The sequence below is a fragment of the Myxine glutinosa genome, chromosome 6, assembly GCF_964187855.1.
Source record: "Myxine glutinosa chromosome 6, kmMyxGlut1.1, whole genome shotgun sequence".
In the NCBI taxonomy this organism is placed as follows: Eukaryota; Metazoa; Chordata; class Myxini; order Myxiniformes; family Myxinidae; genus Myxine; species Myxine glutinosa.
The window spans coordinates 74877598-74901597 of record NC_136266.1 but is presented as its reverse complement, the minus strand read 5'-3'; the positions used below and the strand labels follow the sequence as shown (position 1 = coordinate 74901597).

The window sequence follows — 24000 nt, the reverse complement described above, 5'->3', positions numbered from 1 at the left end:
CCAATGTCTACAAGGTCATACACATCATTCCCATGATGGGATATATCTACCAATGTCTACAAGATCATAAACATCATTCCCATGATGGGATATATCTACCAATGTCTACAAGATCATACACATCATTCCCATGATGGGATATATCTACCAATGTCTACAAGGTCATACACATCATTCCCATGATGGGATATATCTACCAATGTCTACAAGATCATACACATCATTCCCAAGATGGGATATATCTACGAATGTCTGCAAGATCATAAACATCATTCCCATGATGCGATATATCGACGAATGTCTACAAGATCATACACATCATTACCATGATGGGATATATCTACCAATGTCTACAAGGTCATACACATCATTCCCAAGGTGGGCTATATGTACCAATGTCTACAAGGTCATACACATCATTCCCAAGATGGGCTATATCTACCAATGTCTACAAGGTCATACACATCATTCCCAAGATGGGATATATCTACAAATGTCTACAGGATCATAAACATCATTCCCATGATGCGATATATCGACGAATGTCTACAAGATCATACACATCATTACCATGATGGGATATATCTACCAATGTCTACAAGGTCATACGCATCATTCCCAAGATGGGATATATCTACCAATGTCTACAAGGTCATACACATCATTCCCAAGATGGGCTATATCTACCAATGTCTACAAGATCATACACATCATTCCCATGATGGGATATATCTACCAATGTCTACAAGGTCATACACATCATTCCCATGATGGGATATATCTACCAATGTCTACAAGGTCAAACACATCATTCCCATGATGGGATATATCTACCAATGTCTACAAGGTCATACACATCACTCCCAAGATGGGCTATATCTACCAATGTCTGCAAGGTCATACACATCATTCCCATGATGGAATATGTCCACCAATGTCTTCAAGGTCATACACATAATTCCCATGATGGAATATATCTACCAATGTCTACAAGATCATAAACATCATTCCCAAGATGGGCTATACCTACCAATGTCTACAAGATCATTCACATCATTCCCATGATGGGATATATCTCCCAATGTCTACAAGGTCATACACATCATTCCCATGATGGGATATATCTACAAATGTCTACAAGATCATACACATCATTCCCATGATGGGATATATCTACCAATGTCTACAACGTCATTACAAATCATTCCCAAGATGGGATATCTATCTATAATTCCAGTAATCTCTGTGTGTTTGTTTGTTTGTACGTTTGTACGTTTGTTTGTCTGTGACCGCTGTTTCTCGACAACCACGGGTCCGATATACTTTAAACTTGCCAGGTATATTGCTGGGGACCCGAGGATGTGCCTTTTCAAGGTTTCATATTAATCGGACAATTACTTACCGAGCTATGTCCAAAAAACGATTCAACCAATCAGAGAGCAGCGAGCTATCGCGTGTGCCGAACGTGGCGGACACACTCTGCCTCGGATGGCACATTTGAGAGCGTATTCATTTATTTCACGTTTGCAAACTATGTTGCCGCTATGTTGGCGTTAAACTATGTTTTAAAACTAATAAAAACCATTTCATCTAAATAGAGGGGGGGGGGGGGGATTGTCACTGTACTCGCAAGCCGTTCGCCGTTCGCTTTGGCGTTGCGAATGGACCAACACATTTCATGGACCAAACCATTTCATGTAAAGCGTTCGCCGTTCGCTTTGGCGTTGCGAATGGACCAAAACATTTCATGAACCAAACCATTTCATGTAAATAGAGGGGGGGATATAATTTTAGATATAGATATAGTACGGGCATGCCCTAGTATCTACCAATGTCTACAAGGTCATACACATCATTCCCATGATGGGATATATCTACCAATGTCTACAAGGTCATACACATCATTCCCATGACGGGATATATCTACCAATGTCTACAAGGTCAAACACGTCATTCCCATGATGGGATATATCTACGAATGTCTACAAGGTCATACACATCATTCCCATGATGGGATATATCTACCAATGTCTACAAGGTCATACACATCATTCCCATGATGGGATATATCTACCAATGTCTACAAGATCATACACATCATTCCCAAGATGGGCTATATCTACCAATGTCTACAAGATCATAAACATCATTCCCAAGATGGGATATATCTACCAATGTCTACAAGATCATAAACATCATTCCCATGATGGGATATATCTACCAATGTCTACAAGATCATACACATCATTCCCATGATGGGATATATCTACCAATGTCTACAAGGTCATAAACATCATTCCCAAAATGGGATATATCTACCAATGTCTACAAGGTCATACACATCACTCCCAAGATGGGCTATATCTACCAATGTCTGCAAGGTCATACACATCATTCCCATGATGGAATATGTCCACCAATGTCTTCAAGGTCATACACATCACTCCCAAGATGGGATATATCTACCAATGTCTACAAGATCATTCACATCATTCCCATGATGGGATATATCTCCCAATGTCTACAAGGTCATACACATCATTCCCATGATGGGATATATCTACCAATGTCGACAAGGTCATACACATCATTCCCATGATGGGATATATCTACCAATGTCGACAAGGTCATACACATCATTCCCATGATGGGATATATCTACCAATGTCGACAAGGTCATACACATCATTCCCATGATGGGATATATCTACCAATGTCGACAAGGTCATACACATCATTCCCATGATGGGATATATCTACCAATGTCTACAAGGCCATATGCATCATTCCCATGATGGGATATATCTACCAATGTCTACAAGATCATACACATCATTCCCATGATGGGATATATCTACCAATGTCTACAAGGTCATACACATCATTCCCATGATGGGATATATCTACCAATGTCTACAAGGTCATACACATCATTCCCATGATGGGATATATCTACCAATGTCTACGAGGTCATACACATCATTCCCAAGATGCGCTATATCTACCAATGTCTGCAAGGTCATACACATCATTCCCAAGATGGGATATATCTACCAATGTCTACAAGGTCATACACATCATTCCCATGATGGGATATATCTACCAATGTCTACAAGATCATACACATCATTCCCATGATGGGATATATCTACCAATGTCTACAAGGTCATACACATCATTCCCAAGATGGGATATATCTACCAATGTCTACAAGGTCATACACATCATTCCCATGATGGGATATATCTACCAATGTCTACAAGATCATACACATCATTCCCAAGATGGGATATATCTACCAATGTCTACAAGGTCATACACATCATTCCCATGATGGGATATATCTACCAATGTCTACAAGATCATACACATCATTCCCAAGATGGGATATATCTACCAATGTCTACAAGGTCATACACATCATTCCCATGATGGGATATATCTACCAATGTCTACAAGGTCATACACATCATTCCCAAGATGGGATATATCTACCAATGTCTACAAGGTCATACACATCATTCCCATGATGGGATATATCTACCAATGTCTACAAGGTCATACACATCATTCCCATGATGGGATATATCTACCAATGTCTACAAGATCATACACATCATTCCCAAGATGGGATATATCTACCAATGTCTACAAGGTCATACACATCATTCCCATGATGGGATATATCTACCAATGTCTACAAGATCATAAACATCATTCCCATGATGGGATATATCTACCAATGTCTACAACATCATACACATCATTCCCATGATGGGATATATCTCCCAATGTCTACAAGGTCATACACATCATTCCCATGATGGGATATATCTACCAATGTCTACAAGGTCATACACATCATTCCCATGATGGGATATCTATCTATAATTCCAGTAATCTCTGTGTGTCTGTCTGTCTGTCTGTATGCGACCGCTGTTTCTCGACAACTACCGGTCCGATATACTTGAAACTTGCCAGGTATATTGCTGGGGACCCGAGGATGTGCCTTTTCAAGGTTTGAAATTAATCGGACAAGTGGTTCCCAAGGTATGGTCACCGTACTCGCAAGCCGTTCGCTTTGGCTTTGCGAATGGACCAAACCATTTCATGTAAATAGAGGGGGGGGGGGGTTCTGTGGTCGCGACTGCCACGTGGTTTCAAAGTTGCCAATGGACCAAACCATTTCATGTAAATAGAGGGGGGGGTTCTGTGGTCGTTACTGCCACGTGGTTTCAAAGTTTTTTTTTGTTGTTGTTGTTTGCACGCATATTTTTTTGCATGCACGTACGGGCAAGCACGTACGTGCGGGCACGCCCTAGTATCTACCAATGTCTACAAGATCATACACATCATTCCCAAGATGGGATATATCTACCAATGTCTACAAGGTCATACACATCATTCCCATGATGGGATATATCTACCAATGTCTACAAGATCATACACATCATTCCCATGATGGGATATATCTACCAATGTCTACAAGATCATACACATCATTCCCATGATGGGATATATCTACCAATGTCTACAAGATCATACACATCATTCCCATGATGGGATATATCTACCAATGTCTACAAGGTCATACACATCATTCCCATGATGGGATATATCTTCCAATGTCTACAAGGTCATACACATCATTCCCATGATGGGATATATCTACCAATGTCTACAAGATCATTCACATCATTCCCATGATGGGATATATCTACCAATGTCTACAAGATCATACACATCATTCCCATGATGGGATATATCTCCCAATGTCTACAAGATCATTCACATCATTCCCATGATGGGATATATCTACCAATGTCTACAAGATCACACACATCATTCCCATGATGGGATATATCTACCAATGTCTACAAGGTCATACACATCATTCCCATGATGGGATATATCTACCAATGTCTACAAGGTCATACACATCATTCCCATGATGGGATATATCTACCAATGTCTACAAGGTCATACACATCATTCCCATGATGGGATATATCTACCAATGTCTACAAGGTCATACACATCATTCCCATGATGGGATATATCTACCAATGTCTACAAGGTCAAACACATCATTCCCATGATGGGATATATCTACCAATGTCTACAAGGTCATACACATCATTCCCATGATGGGATATATCTACCAATGTCTACAAGGTCATACACATCATTCCCATGATGGGATATATCTACCAATGTCTACAAGGTCATACACATCATTCCCATGATGGGATATATCTACCAATGTCTACAAGATCATACACATCATTCCCAAGATGGGATATATCTACCAATGTCTACAAGGTCATACACATCATTCCCATGATGGGATATATCTACCAATGTCTACAAGATCATACACATCATTCCCAAGATGGGATATATCTACCAATGTCTACAAGATCATACACATCATTCCCATGATGGGATATATCTACCAATGTCTACAAGGTCATACACATCATTCCCATGATGGGATATATCTACCAATGTCTACAAGGTCATACACATCATTCCCAAGATGGGATATATCTACCAATGTCTACAAGGTCATACACATCATTCCCATGATGGGATATATCTACCAATGTCTACAAGGTCATACACATCATTCCCATGATGGGATATATCTACCAATGTCTACAAGGTCATACACATCATTCCCATGATGGGATATATCTACCAATGTCTACAAGATCATACACATCATTCCCAAGATGGGATATATCTACCAATGTCTACAAGGTCATACACATCATTCCCATGATGGGATATATCTACCAATGTCTACAAGATCATAAACATCATTCCCATGATGGGATATATCTACCAATGTCTACAAGATCATACACATCATTCCCATGATGGGATATATCTACCAATGTCTACAAGGTCATACACATCATTCCCATGATGGGATATATCTACCAATGTCTACAAGATCATACACATCATTCCCAAGATGGGATATATCTACGAATGTCTGCAAGATCATAAACATCATTCCCATGATGCGATATATCGACGAATGTCTACAAGATCATACACATCATTACCATGATGGGATATATCTACCAATGTCTACAAGGTCATACACATCATTCCCAAGGTGGGCTATATGTACCAATGTCTACAAGGTCATACACATCATTCCCAAGATGGGCTATATCTACCAATGTCTACAAGGTCATACACATCATTCCCAAGATGGGATATATCTACAAATGTCTACAGGATCATAAACATCATTCCCATGATGCGATATATCGACGAATGTCTACAAGATCATACACATCATTACCATGATGGGATATATCTACCAATGTCTACAAGGTCATACGCATCATTCCCAAGATGGGATATATCTACCAATGTCTACAAGGTCATACACATCATTCCCAAGATGGGCTATATCTACCAATGTCTACAAGATCATACACATCATTCCCATGATGGGATATATCTACCAATGTCTACAAGGTCATACACATCATTCCCATGATGGGATATATCTACCAATGTCTACAAGGTCAAACACATCATTCCCATGATGGGATATATCTACCAATGTCTACAAGGTCATACACATCACTCCCAAGATGGGCTATATCTACCAATGTCTGCAAGGTCATACACATCATTCCCATGATGGAATATGTCCACCAATGTCTTCAAGGTCATACACATAATTCCCATGATGGAATATATCTACCAATGTCTACAAGATCATAAACATCATTCCCAAGATGGGCTATACCTACCAATGTCTACAAGATCATTCACATCATTCCCATGATGGGATATATCTCCCAATGTCTACAAGGTCATACACATCATTCCCATGATGGGATATATCTACAAATGTCTACAAGATCATACACATCATTCCCATGATGGGATATATCTACCAATGTCTACAACGTCATTACAAATCATTCCCAAGATGGGATATCTATCTATAATTCCAGTAATCTCTGTGTGTTTGTTTGTTTGTACGTTTGTACGTTTGTTTGTCTGTGACCGCTGTTTCTCGACAACCACGGGTCCGATATACTTTAAACTTGCCAGGTATATTGCTGGGGACCCGAGGATGTGCCTTTTCAAGGTTTCATATTAATCGGACAATTACTTACCGAGCTATGTCCAAAAAACGATTCAACCAATCAGAGAGCAGCGAGCTATCGCGTGTGCCGAACGTGGCGGACACACTCTGCCTCGGATGGCACATTTGAGAGCGTATTCATTTATTTCACGTTTGCAAACTATGTTGCCGCTATGTTGGCGTTAAACTATGTTTTAAAACTAATAAAAACCATTTCATCTAAATAGAGGGGGGGGGGGGGGATTGTCACTGTACTCGCAAGCCGTTCGCCGTTCGCTTTGGCGTTGCGAATGGACCAACACATTTCATGGACCAAACCATTTCATGTAAAGCGTTCGCCGTTCGCTTTGGCGTTGCGAATGGACCAAAACATTTCATGAACCAAACCATTTCATGTAAATAGAGGGGGGGATATAATTTTAGATATAGATATAGTACGGGCATGCCCTAGTATCTACCAATGTCTACAAGGTCATACACATCATTCCCATGATGGGATATATCTACCAATGTCTACAAGGTCATACACATCATTCCCATGACGGGATATATCTACCAATGTCTACAAGGTCAAACACGTCATTCCCATGATGGGATATATCTACGAATGTCTACAAGGTCATACACATCATTCCCATGATGGGATATATCTACCAATGTCTACAAGGTCATACACATCATTCCCATGATGGGATATATCTACCAATGTCTACAAGATCATACACATCATTCCCAAGATGGGCTATATCTACCAATGTCTACAAGATCATAAACATCATTCCCAAGATGGGATATATCTACCAATGTCTACAAGATCATAAACATCATTCCCATGATGGGATATATCTACCAATGTCTACAAGATCATACACATCATTCCCATGATGGGATATATCTACCAATGTCTACAAGGTCATAAACATCATTCCCAAAATGGGATATATCTACCAATGTCTACAAGGTCATACACATCACTCCCAAGATGGGCTATATCTACCAATGTCTGCAAGGTCATACACATCATTCCCATGATGGAATATGTCCACCAATGTCTTCAAGGTCATACACATCACTCCCAAGATGGGATATATCTACCAATGTCTACAAGGTCAAACACATCATTCCCATGATGGGATATATCTACCAATGTCTACAAGATCATGAACATCATTACCATGATGGGATATATCGACCAATGTCTACAAGATCATTCACATCATTCCCATGATGGGATATATCTCCCAATGTCTACAAGGTCATACACATCATTCCCATGATGGGATATATCTACCAATGTCTACAAGATCATACACATCATTCCCATGATGGGATATATCTACCAATGTCTACAAGGTCATACACATCATTCCCATGATGGGATATATCTACCAATGTCTACAAGATCATACACATCATTCCCATGATGGGATATATCTACCAATGTCTATAAGGTCATAAACATCATTACCATGATGGGATATATCTACCAATGTCTACAAGATCATAAACATCATTACCATGATGGGATATATCTACCAATGTCTACAAGGTCATACACATCATTCCCAAGGTGGGCTATATGTACCAATGTCTACAAGGTCATACACATCACTCCCAAGATGGGATAAATCTACCAATGTCTACAAGGTCATACACATCATTCCCAAGATGGGATATATCTACCAATGTCTACAAGGTCATACACATCATTCCCAAGATGGGATAAATCTACCAATGTCTACAAGGTCATACACATCATTCCCATGATGGGATATATCTACCAATGTCTACAAGGTCATACACATCACTCCCAAGATGGGATATATCTACCAATGTCTACAAGGTCATACACATCATTCCCATGATGGGCTATATCTACCAATGTCTACAAGATCATACACATCATTCCCAAGATGGGCTATATCTACCAATGTCTACAAGATCATACACATCACTCCCAAGATGGGCTATATCTACCAATGTCTACAAGATCATACACATCATTCCCAAGATTGGATATATCTACCAATGTCGACAAGGTCATACACATCATTCCCAAGATGGGCTATATGTACCAATGTCTACAAGGTCATACACATCATTCCCATGATGGGATATATCTACCAATGTCGACAAGGTCATACACATCATTCCCATGATGGGATATATCTACCAATGTCGACAAGGTCATACACATCATTCCCATGATGGGATATATCTACCAATGTCGACAAGGTCATACACATCATTCCCATGATGGGATATATCTACCAATGTCGACAAGGTCATACACATCATTCCCATGATGGGATATATCTACCAATGTCTACAAGGCCATATGCATCATTCCCATGATGGGATATATCTACCAATGTCTACAAGATCATACACATCATTCCCATGATGGGATATATCTACCAATGTCTACAAGGTCATACACATCATTCCCATGATGGGATATATCTACCAATGTCTACAAGGTCATACACATCATTCCCATGATGGGATATATCTACCAATGTCTACGAGGTCATACACATCATTCCCAAGATGCGCTATATCTACCAATGTCTGCAAGGTCATACACATCATTCCCAAGATGGGATATATCTACCAATGTCTACAAGGTCATACACATCATTCCCATGATGGGATATATCTACCAATGTCTACAAGGTCATACACATCATTCCCATGATGGGATATATCTACCAATGTCTACAAGGTCATACACATCATTCCCATGATGGAATCTGTCTATCAATGCATAACACTCAATGTCTAAAAATGCATACACATGATTCCCAAGATGTACTCCAAAAAACATTTAGTCTGCAAAATCCTTCGGGTCCACATTCCCCAAAGGTTTGTGCCCTCCCTCTCTCCCCAATTACATACAGCACAAGTACACATTATAATCAATACTTTGAATGTGAAATATTCCAAGGTAAAATTATCCAACATGAGAAGTATACAAAAATCCTTGGAAAAACCAGGATCGAATTGCATGGCGAGATAAACGTAACGGTCCGAACAAGACCTGACTAACACCAGCAGCAGGCCCAGATCTCCAGAATTCTTTACTGTATGGAGTTCTGGTAAGGATGGCAAAGAATTAATGAAAATTATCATGGAAAGTTTAGCTGCAGGCCTAACGACACCCTCGTCCGAGCCGAGCATCCATTCACAGTAAAATTGTGATACTCCATGGTGGTGTCTCACCTGCTGACATAGACATCGTCGTTGTTGCGCAAGGTGAGATAGGACCGAGGTGAAAGCTGAACCACAATACACAAAGCACGTGAATACCTGGTGTAAGAAGAATCACAGACATGACGATGAGCGAGCAGACAACGACGATGACCATTATGGCAATGGCGATGCCTTTCCAGTTTCTCTCCGAGGGGTCGCTCACCATAAGTTCCTGAGGATTAAAATTGACACAAAATGAGTAACTCGAGTAATAATCCCGGTATTTGTATCGACGTTCATGTTCCCAATAACCCTGGTGAGCTTTTACAGGTTCGTGTCAATCTCTGCTCTCAACACATCGTTTGAATAGACTGATCTGAGGAAACATCCTCATAAGATAAAGAAAGTGCAATTTGGCCAGGTACAATTTGGCCAGATACAATTTGGCCAGGTACAATTTGGCCAGGTACAATTTGGCCAGGTACAATTTGGCAAGATACAATTTGGCAAGGTACAATTTGGCCAGATACAATTTGGCCAGGTACAATTTGGCCAGATACAATTTGGCCAGGTACAATTTGGCCAGGTACAATTTGGCCAGGTACAATTTGGCCAGGTACAATTTGGCCAGGTACAATTTGGCCAGGTACAATTTGGCCATATACAATCTGGCCAGGTACAATTTGGCCAGGTAAAATTTGACCAGGTAAAATTTGGCCAGGTACAATTTGGCCAGGTACAATTTGGCCAAGTACAATTTGGCCAGGTACAATCTGGCCAGGTACAATTTGGCCAGGAACAATTTAGCCAGGTACAATTTGGTCAGGTACAATTTGGCCAAGTACAATTTGGCCAGGTACAATCTGGCCAGGTACAATTTGGCCAGGTACAATTTGGCCAGGAACAATTTAGCCAGGTACAATTTGGCCAGTTACAATTTGGCCAGGTACAATTTGGCCTATGCTTAATTGATATCCAGACAATATGATCTTAAATCTCTATATTGCAGATTGGATAGTGTGTCTCATGATATCTGCAATATAATGCGTCTCTGAAGGACAGCACATGCCAAGACTCCACCCCCCTCCTGCAGGCATTGGACAAAATTTTAGTCTGATCTTATTTATTTGGGAGTCGAACCAGTGATCAGACAAGATGTTTGTTCACTGTATACGGATGTGCCTGTAATTCATGTAAATGTACACTCATGTCCATCAATCTGTTCGCCTTGCACGTGATACATCTACGAGCTCCTTCCTGAGCCTTAAATCAATGTAAGTAGATTAAATATATGTATATACGTATATATACTTTATTCTCTGCCAGTCTGTCCTGTATCTATGTCCGTCAGCCTTTCAAATTAAATCGCCGCCATTTTTGTTTTTGCTTTTTTGTCATGTGCACCAGAGGCCAAAAGCAAGTTGCCTGAGTCGATGCTCTGGATACCGAGTGGAAGTACGTGTGGATATTTGGAGAGACTAGTGTTTCCTGAAAAGAATAAGGGAAGTGGCGTGTTTGTGGGGTCTGGGAATTTGATTTTAGCAATGTTAAAAAAATTAGTGGTTTGGAGTCTCATGGATGTGTCGGCCGTGACTGATTTTTACAAATAAATGAGTCCAAACTATTTGTTTTTTCAGAGAAATTATGCATTTGTTTACATGCTTGACATTAAAGGCTCTTTGAGACTGAAAATTGAAGTTAGGGATCAAATTGCAGTCTAATTATATTGTTTCATATTCCCGGAGTATATATAAAGAGTTTATTTTAGGCAAGTTAAGTTTTCCAACTGCTGTATATATTTAAACAATACAAGTCATCGAAAAACTTTGTACAGAATAAATTGAATATGTCGATTTCCCACGGAATACAATATATATTTTAATAAAATATGGTTTTCAAGAATTTTCATTTGTAAAGCGTATATACGTTCTGACATTATGACATGGTTTTCTTTAAATATAAAAATTTGCCTGATTGTGTTACCTGCACAAAGGTTGGTCTTAACTGTTTGATTGCTGAATTTTTCCAGTATGCAAATAGAAAATATGGTATTATTTTTTCAGGCAAACTGAATAAAACATCTATTGTTTATAAGGCAACCTTGGAAGGCAACGACAGGAACAACAACAACAACAACAACAACAACAACAACAACAACAACAGGCTTTTTAAGGCCAATTTCCCTGCCAGAGCGGGGGTTAGCCTTGCGGTCCCCATGACAATCTTCTCCATTTTGCCCTATTTTCTGCATCTCTCCTTGTTAACCCCCTTGCCCGCATTTCTTCTTCCACCATCTTTAGCCAAGTCTTTCTCGGTCTTCCCCGTCCTCTACTTCCTTCTACATTCATTTCCATCACTCTTCTCAACCAGTCACTTTCATCCTTCCTCAACACATGACCAAACCATCTCAACCTGTTCCTCTTCACAGCATCAATCACAGGCTCTATTCCCATCATCTTTCGCAATTCATCATTTGTCTTCCTCTCTCTCAACGATACTCCGCACATCCACTGAACCATTCGCATTTCCACCCTTTCCAGCCTTTGTTGCTGCTCTACGTTCATTACCCAACGACAGGAACAAACACTTAAATAGGAACAAACAATACAGAATGTTGATCAATGGTGTGGGCCATAATAGTGGTCAACAGCACGGTCCAATGAGGCCACAGGCACAACTTCAGCAACTTCAACTCCTCTGTCATATCCTCACAGAGGAGCAGATGAAACACATAACATACATACTTTCCCTCCATTATATACAAGATATGCTTTCAATATCATTGCAAATGATTGATGAACAATATGAATGATTGATGATATTAAAAAGTGCAAATGAATGATGAATGATGAAATATGAAGTAGCTATGAATGAGCCATTTTTAAGGCAAAAAGTGAAGATCCTATGAAGATGACGTACAAACACAATTGAATCGATTTACATCGACTTAGTGTGATGTATTGAAGAGTTTTTTGCATTAATTCACTGGGCTGTAAAATTAGAGCTTCAGAAGAACACACTGAACACACGACATTGTTACTAGCTATAAAATGTGTTATTATGTCGAGGTATTGCCCTGTTTGAATAGGCAGGATAACCAGCTTTATATTCCAAGCAACAATGGACGTACGCCATTGTGTTTGAAAGGAAGTGAGTAGAGGATGCAAAAAGATTAAAATAAAACTGAGAAAAGGAAAGTTGAAGAGGAGAGAGAAGCGTTGAAGAAGAAGAGGGAGAAAAAGGAAGCAATGGTGAATGGAATGTGGTGGGGAGGGTATCTGGGTAGTGAGTGTGGATAGAGAAGGGGTGAGGGAGAGGGTGGTACAAAAATGACACAAAGTTAGAGGGAGTGGGGAAGTGCAGCAGCACGACAATTCTGCTGTATATGCATACATATTATGTAGATGTCTCCTGCACTATCCTATTATTTATTGAACAATACCGATCGATAGTCTAACAACAACACAGCCAGGCTTCTTTAATACATCAGTTGAAGAGGAAAGTATGGCCTGGGTGGGGATACCAGTTAGCAGTTAGCAAATAATTTAAGTATTACATTCTTTGACTTCAGGCATGGACAGCCGGTTCGTGAATGGCTTGGGCAAAAAAAAAAAAAACGGCGAATGGCAAACGATGAACCAATGAATTCCACATTCCTGTGCCACCTTCAGTCCAACGTCGGATATTGACAGCAGGTTCATGAAGGACTTGCACAAAAAACGTACCCAGTCTGAATGTTGCTATATCAAGTCAATGGCAAAACTACAAATGGGGAATCTGTGAATGTGACGGATGGAAACCCTTACGTCATTTCCTCATTCTACTTTAAACTCAATATCTCCATATTTAATTCCAAACATCATCATTCATCATTCCAATCACAATTTAATACTGTAGTATTAATATATCAAAATATAATATAAAATCACGATTGTATTGAGATATTGTCAAACCAGCGAACAGTCATCATCTGTTCATTTCCGGATTCGGGAGCAAGGTCCGTGTCGATCGCATTTCAAAATCATAATTGCATTGAGGAATTTCTGAAACCTCATACCTGCGTTACGACACCCGCTGGGACCCCAAAACGTTCAACAGAAAGTTATTATATTTCCTTTTATTAAAATATGTAACTGTAATGGTGACTAAACGTGTCCCCCTGTCATGCGACCAGATCCTCAGCTCTGATTGGTGTACATTTGTGTGGACATACAGACAGACAAACACTGTTCTAGACGGCATTGCCCTACGGGCGGGCTATGCCGTAAAAACGGATGTTCTCAAACAAATGAAGTTTGTTTTCGTGGAAGAATTCACACTCTACTTAAAGGTGAGTTTTATAGCGATTGTAGGAATCGTCCATTGGGGTACATGCACCTGCTCACGAGTTTTGCCCTGAACATATCTAGTTGAAGATCATAGTCCCAAAGGATGCGAGCATGGACCAGTGTGGTCTGAGCCACAACCTTTGAGGGAAGTACCCATGCCGGGCAAAATGATTCTCGAGCGGTTGGTGAGAGTGCCAGCAGATATATTTACACCTGCGTTTGCTATGGTGTCACATTTTGTCGAGACATAATTTCGCACGGCTGCATCCAGGTGTCCCATCACGCATGAAGCAGTTTGTAGGTCATGTTTTTCCAATTCCAACAACAGAGAGCATTTGGCTCCAGGGTAAATAGCAGCGTTGTCGGAGTCCCACAGCTGCAAGGTTTGGTACAACATTACGCAATGACTCTTTTTGTCCACCTTGGACCCTCTGGAGACATCTTTGCCCCTGAGAAGAGTGCTTTGTAAAACGATACACTCACTGTGCCTGAAAAAGAAATAAATAACAATAAAGTCTTCTGTCTTCTACCGACTCCTCTCCGGCCTTGCTCCCCCAGCTCTGTCTGTGCTCTGTCCACCAAATATTCCTACAGGTCACACAAGATCTGCCAGCAACCCTCTTATGGTTAAACTGCCAAAATCAAGACTCTCTGCTCACCTTCACTCTTTCATTCCTCTTTTCTCCCGCCTCTGGAACAAGCTCCCTCACTCTCTTCAATCCCACTCCTCCCTCCAGGTCTTTAAAGCAGGTGTTCACCACCATCTCTTATCTTCCCCAATCCAAAACCTTGATCTTTTCTACCCCCGTTAATTCACCCAAGATCCACGTTTTTTAAAATACCGACTTCTTTCTGTCCTGGAAGTCCTAGCAGTGTCCATGTGTTTTATACCTCGACCACCCCCTCCCCCTCCCCCTTCCTCCTCCCCCCAAGCCCTCTCTCTCCCACAGATCTCCCGATGTCCCTGTTCTCTGCTGTTGGTACTTGTGTGCTTCCCTCTCTCTCCCCATGTTGTCTCCCCCTCCCTTTATTGGTTTACGTGTCCGTTGATGTTTTTTGTGTTTTATGTGCTAATATGTGTTTGATATGCTAGCTCTTAAACGAGCCTTGATCTTGCATACAAAAATAAATAAATAAGCATTTCTGAATGCAATGGGTATAAAGCTCCTTGCACCTGTTTGTATAATGTGCCTACATATCGTGTAGTAATAGTACATCTGTTCACTTACATCCTCTCTTTTACACCACAAGTCCCAAGGTGGTCGCAGTCTCAAGATGGGAAACGTATAGGATACAGTACTTGGCTTGGTAGGGCACACCTGTATAAAGCCATCTACATATTTCAAAAGGTTGAGGTGAGGACAGGTAAATCTAGATAGGGTATAGTCAGGTTCACTATGTTTTTTCGTTCAAAATTTTGGTAGATTAGCAAAACTATACATTTTTGGAATATTCAGAGCATGAGGAATCCAAAAATTAATGTTTACATTTGCGTAGACACCTTTGCGAAAATGACACTCAGGACAGTGATGAAGATCTGTAAAAGCATATTCCTGAACGGTATAGACCTCGTAGATCCTGTGTATAGGACTTATAGTTCAATCTGATACTACCTATAACTTCTTATAACAACCTATAACTTCAAAGGACTTGCAATATCATGTATTATGTAATACAGTTATATCACAAATATAAAGACAATGGTTTTCAATTACCTTTGTTTGTTGCTTTTCTATAATCCTGAGCACTATTTTGAGGCCTTTATTGGATTCCTTGACCCAGAAAACATAGGATTAGCATATTTAATTAAGTCTCTAGGTTGACTAGAAGCCGAGATCGCGCAAAATATGTATTTTATGGCGGCCATTTTCAAAATCCAAAATGGCGGCCATGCAGGTGTCTGTGCAAATGCCAACATTGATTTTCGGATTCTCCATGCTCTGAAGATTCCAAAAATGTACAGGTTTGCTAATCCCAAAATTTTGAAAGAAATTATATTTGTTAACATATATAGTGAACCTGACTATCTTCATCACTGTCCTGAGTGTCATTTTCGCAAAGGTGTCTACGCAAATGTAAACATTAATTTTTGGATTCCTCATGCTCTGAATATTCCAAAAATGTATAGTTTTGCTAATCTACCAAAATTTTGAACGAAATTATATTTGTTAACATAGTGAACCTGACTAGTATGGGGATGGAGGATTAATCCAGGAGAACAAAGAAGGGTTTGGAAGAAAATGGAACAATGTGAATGGGATAATGGGAGGGCTGGGGGTGTTAAAATAAAATCACGCACTTTTGCGTCCGTAATATGTATACACGCATGCCTAAATGACGATTTCAGTTGCCGTGGAACAAAAGCGATTCTAAGTTTGGAAAAGCTCATCCGAATTCTTGGGCTCGGTGCAGCACAGGCAAGATGATCCAAATAATCTCCTCCTGCATACTGTAAAGTAGTACTCCATATGTAGGGAGGACATGGGGAAATGGCCGCTCCATCAAAATTGTACAAAACAATATGCTGGAAAGTATACACAGACTTGGCATTTAATAGGGAATGTTTTTTTTGTGGGGGTGAACTTACTTTTCAAGATGACTTAGAACCAAAAGTTCATTGGAATTATGTTGAAATTATTATAGATTTTGTTAATGTGACCTTTAAAAGAAACAAAAACCACATTTGACATTTCGAAACAAATAAATTGATCCTTGAAAGTGATGCAAACTGATATCGAACTGAATTCATGGACAGTACTGTGTTAAACTTCTGTACGTTTTCCAGAAGTATCTCTTTATTTTGCACATTAGCCAAAAAAATTTTTAAACAAAAACAAAAGTTAAATTACGACTGGGATTAGGGACAGTAAAATTACAGTTCAGTACTTCGTGTAACCCCCACGAGCATTCAGGAGAGCACGTACACGTTGAGGCATGCTGTTCACGAGATTTGCCAAGGTTTGGACAGGAATCGCTTGCCATGCAGTGACAATAGCCTGCTGCAATTCACGCACAGAGGCAGGCCGCTGGTCCAAGTTGTCGATTTGACGCGTTAATTCTGCCCACAAGTTCTCTATCGGATTCATATCCGGGGACATGGCAGGCCACTCCATATGCTCTATACCATGGTCAGCAAGAAAGTGTAGGATCATGCGAGCACGATGAGGCCGTGCATTGTGATCTTGGAAGACAAAGTTTCCTCAAAAGGCTGCACGAACAAATGGAAGCAATGTTTCTTCCAGAATGGCCCTGTGCTTGAACTGGTTCAGGTTTCCATTCAGATCAACCAGGTCAGTTTTGCCCCCTGCAAGAAAAGCAGCCCATACGGTCACCCCACCACCTCCAGCTTGGACTCTTGGCACTATACAATCTTCGTTGTAGGCTTCATGCACTTGTCTGCGCACTCGGGCGCGGCCATATTGACGATAGACCAGAAATCTAGACTTGTCACTGAAGATCACGTGATTCCAGTGTCCTGGCTGCCATTGACGGTGCTCTCTGGCCCACTGCAATCAGCGCTGGCGGTGTTGTCTGGTCAGACCTGGCTTTCTCAGGGGACGCCTGGCACGATTGCCTGCTTGAACCAGTCGTTGGTTGACTAGCCTTCTGGATACAGGCACATTTGCTGCCACTCAGCCCGAAGCCGATTAGCTGACTTGGTATGGCCATTGCAGACTAACCTGGTGCAGCTGGCGATCATCCCTCCTTGTGGTTCTGCAAGGACGTCCTGACCTCGGTATCGGAGTAGGGACACCCCTCTGAGCATTTCGTTTCAGGATCTTTGACACCTGACCTTGAGTGATGCCATACTGCCGAGCAATAGCACGCTGTTTCATGCCGGAATTTCGTAAAGCCACCACTAAATGACAAACAGCATTGTCGAGTTGATGGACCATCTCCAGAGGAAGCGGCAATACCTTTTGTAGACGTGCAGCAGTTGTTTTCCACGAATACAGAACGCAACAACCCTTATATACCCGATTGTGAAGCCAATCGTCAAATGTACCTGTCCGTACATTTTGTAATGCCACCTGTGATATAATCCTGTTATTGACTTCTTGCTGTGACAGACAATCAGTGACATGGTTCTTTTAACAAAGAAATCACCGAAGCGTAAAAGAAACAAACCAGATTGATATACCGAGTTCAGAAAGTAAACCCAAGTCAAGGCAAGAAAAATAAAATATTCCATATTAAATGCCAAGTCTGTATATATACTGAAACGCAAAAGAAACTTACCACCTTTGAAACCTTTAAATATCAACAATAACACTGCGTGTAGTAAATGTGTGAACTTATTTGTGGACAATAGTGTCCTCACTGTCAGACAAAACGGTCACGGATGGTCACTTGAACCTTCAATGGTCACTTCATAGCACAGCTGTTGAACAGCCGTTTTGACTGTCAGTGATTAGCCAAGGGGTACGGGATGATTTTAATGAGCTGCACGTGATGTCTTGATATTGGCTTTAAAAAGGCCAGTGCAAAATGGGCATTTCAATCAACATGCCACGATTGTCAAGGGATCAACGGCAGCGTGCCCTGGACATGCTGCAAGGCGGACTGAGCTACCGTGAGGTGGCACGTCGCCTTGGCTGTTCACAGCAGACGATATCGGCCCTGGTGGACAGAGACACCCTCCACAACTCTGCAGATGACAGACCTCGATCAGGGAGGCCAAGAGTCACCACTGCAAGGCAGGACAGGCAGATGGTCCGAAGTCACCTGCGGGATCGATTCCGTCCAGCATCCCGCACTGTGGCAGAAACTCCGGGGCGTGCAAACCCACGGATCTCCAATGATACTGCACGAAGACGACTGCAGGACTATGGTCTGACTGCCAGAAGACCATACAGAGGCCCCGTGATGACGGCTGCCCATCACCGCAACCGACAGAGATGGTGCCAGCAGCATCAGCGGTGGACCTTGGTGCAGTGGAACGAGGTCGCTTTCAGTGATGAGTCAAGGTTCTGTTTCAGCGATGAGTCAAGCGATGAGTCAAGGCCGATATCGTCTGGTGTGAACAGCCAAGGCGACGTGCCACCTCACGGTAGCTCAGTCCACCTTGCAGCATGCCCAGGGCACGCTGCCGTTGATCCCTTGACAATCGTGGCATGTTGATTGAAATGCCCATTTTGCACTGGCCTTTTTAAAGCCAATATCAAGACATCACGTGCAGCTCATTAAAATCATCCCGTACCCCTTGGCTAATCACTGACAGTCAAAACGGCTGTTGAACAGCTGTGCTATGAAGTGACCATTCAAGGTTCAAGTGACCATCCGTGATCGTTTTGTCTGACAGTGAGGACACTATTGTCCACAAATAAGTTCACACATTTACTACACGCAGTGTTATTGTTGATATTTAAAGGTTTCAAAGGTGGTAAGTTTCTTTTGCGTTTCAGTATATGTACATACAGTCACGTGAAAAAGTAAGTACACCCCATGTAAAGTTTTGACTTTTTCAACATATTTCAACATACAGCTATTTGATCTTCATTTCAACAATATTGATAGATAAAGGTGATATAATATAACAAATATCATGAAACATTTACATTTTGTAGTCCATTGTATAATTTAAATAAATATAAATGCAAATTTTGCATGTGGAAAAAGTAAGTACACCCCTACATTTATCACTACTTCAAATACCTAAAATTAGAATCAGGTGCACCAGCTCAGGTGCCAATGATTAGAACATCGTTAGAGAGGATCTTGGAGGAACCTGTCTTATTTAAACCTCAGACATTTAGTTTGGTTTGCTCTTTGTTGTTGAAGTGTGCAGCGTCACCATGCCTAGTTCAAAAGAGCTCTCTGAGGCCTTCAGAAAGAACGTTATAGATGCCTACGAGTCTGGGAAGGGATTTTCAAAGATCTCCAAACAATTTGAAATCAATCAATCGACTGTCCGGAAGATCATCTACAAGTGGAGAAGATTCCAAACAACTGCCAACTTGTTCAGGCCAGGCCGCCCCAGCAAGTTCAGCCCGAGAGCAGACCGCAAGATGCTGAAAGAAGTCTCTGAGAACCCCAGAATGTCATCACGGGACCTACAGGTAGCTCTTGCCACTGTTGATGTCAAAGTGCACAAGTCTACAATGAGAAAGAGGCTGCACAAATTTGATCTACATGGGAGGTGTGCCAGGAGGAAACCTTTGCTGTCCAGAAAGAACATCAGGGCAAGACAAAAGTTTGCCAATGAGCAAAGGCAAAGACCAGCACTTCTGGAGCAATGTGCTCTGGACAGATGAGTCAAAGGTAGAGCTATTTGGCCACAGTACCAGAAGACATGTTTGGCGAAAACCAAAGACAGCATTTGACCACAAGAACCTGATACCAACTGGAAAGCATGGTGGTGGAAATATTATGGTTTGGGGCAGCTTTGCTGCATCAGCGCCTGGGCAGCTCACCATCATATAATCCACGATGAATTCTTCATTGTACCAGAGGGTGCTTGAGGATAATGCGAGGCCATCTGTCGGAAAGTTGAAGCTCAACCGAAGGAGGACCTTGCAACATGACAATGACCCGAAACATACCAGTAAATCCACCAAGGAATGGCTGAAAAGAAAGAAATGGAGGGTTCTGGAATGGCCAAGTCAAAGCCCGGATCTAAATCCCATCGAGATGTTGTGGGGGGATTTGAAACGAGCTGTGCATACAAGAAACCCCTCAAACATCGCACAGCTGAAATAATTCTGCATGGAGGAGTGGGCAAAAATTTCTCCCAGTCATTGTCAGAGACTGGTAGACAGTTATAAGAAACGCCGACTTGAGGTTGTTTCTGCCAAAGGGGGCAATACCACCTATTAGAGCTAAGGGTGTACTTACTTTTTCCACATGCAAAATTTGCATTTATGTTTATTTAAATTATACAATGGACTACAAAATGTAAATGTTTCATGATATTTGTTATATTATATCACCTTTATCTATCAATATTGTTGAAATGAAGATCAAATAGCTGTATGTTGAAATATGTTGAAAAAGTCAAAACTTTACATGGGGTGTACTTACTTTTTCACGTGACTGTGTGTGTGTATATATATATATATTGTCGTGATCCCGGCTGTGAAATGGTTCCCAGCACGGAATACGGACGTTAATGTCCGGGCTTCAAGTAGTCCACGGAGTGGACAGAGAGAACTCAATAAACACAATTGTGTTTTAATCGGCCTTCTAGGGGTAAGGCACAATGCTTTATTGGCTCGATCACAAAAACCATAAATGGTAACAGAATGGAATAAACTGCACAAAGCCTGCAGGAACTGTCGGCAACAGACGCTCCAAACAGGACGCAGGTAAGATCACTCGCGGTTCCAATCGACGATCTCCGGGACTCGGAGGGTAACAGGATGGAATTCACCGCACAAGGCCGGCAGGAACGGTCGGCCAGCAGCTCCAACACGAAGCAGGCAATCACTCGCGGTTCCAATCGACGATCTCCGGGACTCGGAGGGTAACAGGATGGAATTCACCGCACAAGGCCGGCAGGAACGGTCGGCCAGCAGCTCCAACACGAAGCAGGCAATCACTCGCGGTTCCAATCTACGAGATCCGGGAATCACTCGTTTTCTTCCGGAGTTACTCGCTCGTAAAATACCGAACTGTAATCGACCAGCCCAACTCGGCTGTCGTGAGGATTCAAGGAAAGCCCTTTTGAGATTTCCCACTCGGAGCCTTCGAGCCGCGTCCGTTGCACAAGATGGCGACCGCCTCTCTGGACTCTCCACCAATCACGTGCCGAATCGCCTCCCGATCGCGTGAGGCTCCAAGGAGGCCACGTTCACGCGGTGGGCGGGGCACCAAATCTGGGTGAGAACAGGTGGTTTCACCGGTGGTTTCTCACAGTCCTCCCCCCCTAAGTAAAAACCCCGTCGAATAGACGGCGTTTTTAAAACCAGTATTTGTAGTAGGTGCAAATCACATGGCAAGATGATGGCGGTAATCGCTAACAGGCAATTAACGCAATTAACAATTATTAACACTTATTACCAACAATAACGCAACAACGCAACAATACAACGCAACGCAATAGCGCAACAATAACGCAATTATTAACGCACAGGCAATTAACAGGCATTAACAGGTTAACAATGAACCAGTTTGGTTTTTTTTTTTTTCCCACACACAAATTTTAACACCATACACCACATTAATATCTACCCTACAAGAGTTACACTTCACACAAAGCACAATAGAGAGGCAAGGGGGCCAAACTCAAGTTGGGGGAAGCGTTGACAGGAAGGAAACGGGCCGAGACCTAGAGCGGCGGGTACTCCTCCGGTGTCGAGAACAACAGTCATATGCGTAATGACCCCTTTCACCGCACTGGTAACATCGATCGTTCGGGTCGAAAGGCCTGCGGACCAAAGGGCGTCTGAAACGAGGCCGCCGCGACATGCCATTCGACATCTCGACGCACACACGCGATCCGCAAATTAACCTTCCATCAAGGGCTCTGACCGAATCTTCAGCATCTCGTGGCTCTTCAAACTCAACAACTGCAAATCCAGGTGGGTTTCGAGCAACCCATACGTTGCGGAGTGGTCCGTAATGTTCGAAGACCCTCCCTAGCTCGGCTTTCGCTGCTCCATTGCCCAGGTTTCCCACATATACCTTAGCATTAGCGTTCCTGCTGAATCGCGACATGGCGGGAGCGGTCCCTGAGGAGCACGGCACCTGAGGGTGGCTTGACGGGAGGCTCGGGTGGACTTAAGCTGACGCAACGTCACCGTCGGGAACTGGAGTCGAGGCGCTAGGCTCCTCGGGCCAGAGTGAAGATATGTCTGACTCCGCCACTCTCTCCGCCTGTTTACTCTGGGATCTAGTGACCCCCCCACAGGTCAGAGTCAATGACTCCTCCCTGGCCATGGCATCATTGCCAATCAGCAAGGAGACCCCGGGTATCGGGTAGTAGGGTACCACCACACAGGTCACTGGACCCTTAAAAATGTCACTCCGGACCTCGAGGAGGGCAAGGGGATACCGGCCAAGAACCCGGTCAATGCCCCGAAGGAGGGTATACTCGCCGGTATAACGCATCTGAGAGGCCGGAACTACCCCCGCCCGGAGAACACACCGTGTCGCCCCAGTATCCCGAAGGTATTGGGCCTCAAACTTCAGCATCGAATCAGGGCCACCCACTAAGGCTGTCCCTGAATAATCCTGGTACAGTGGATGAATGGAATTAGCCTCGGTGGCAGTGACCTCGGTCACCGATGCCACCGTCGTGTGCGAGGGCCCGGCGGATGAGCTCCACTGATCTCCCTCCGACTTAACAGGAGGGTTGCCTCGGTAGGCCGGACTAGCGGGATTAGAGAAGCAGCGGTTTTCACCGTGCCCCACGCGTTTGCA

General features: G+C 42.3%; 1 protein-coding gene across 1 annotated transcript in view; it reads right to left on the bottom strand.

Annotated features, from left to right (window-relative positions):
* The window catches only part of LOC137429981 (inactive dipeptidyl peptidase 10), a 380373-nt gene that overhangs the window by 299758 nt on the left and 56615 nt on the right, over positions 1-24000 (bottom strand). Inside the window, exon 3 of the mRNA XM_068120409.2 lies at positions 10430-10544. Within this exon, the coding sequence (XP_067976510.2) occupies positions 10430-10544 (115 nt within the window). The remainder of the gene's footprint in view (positions 1-10429; positions 10545-24000) is intronic.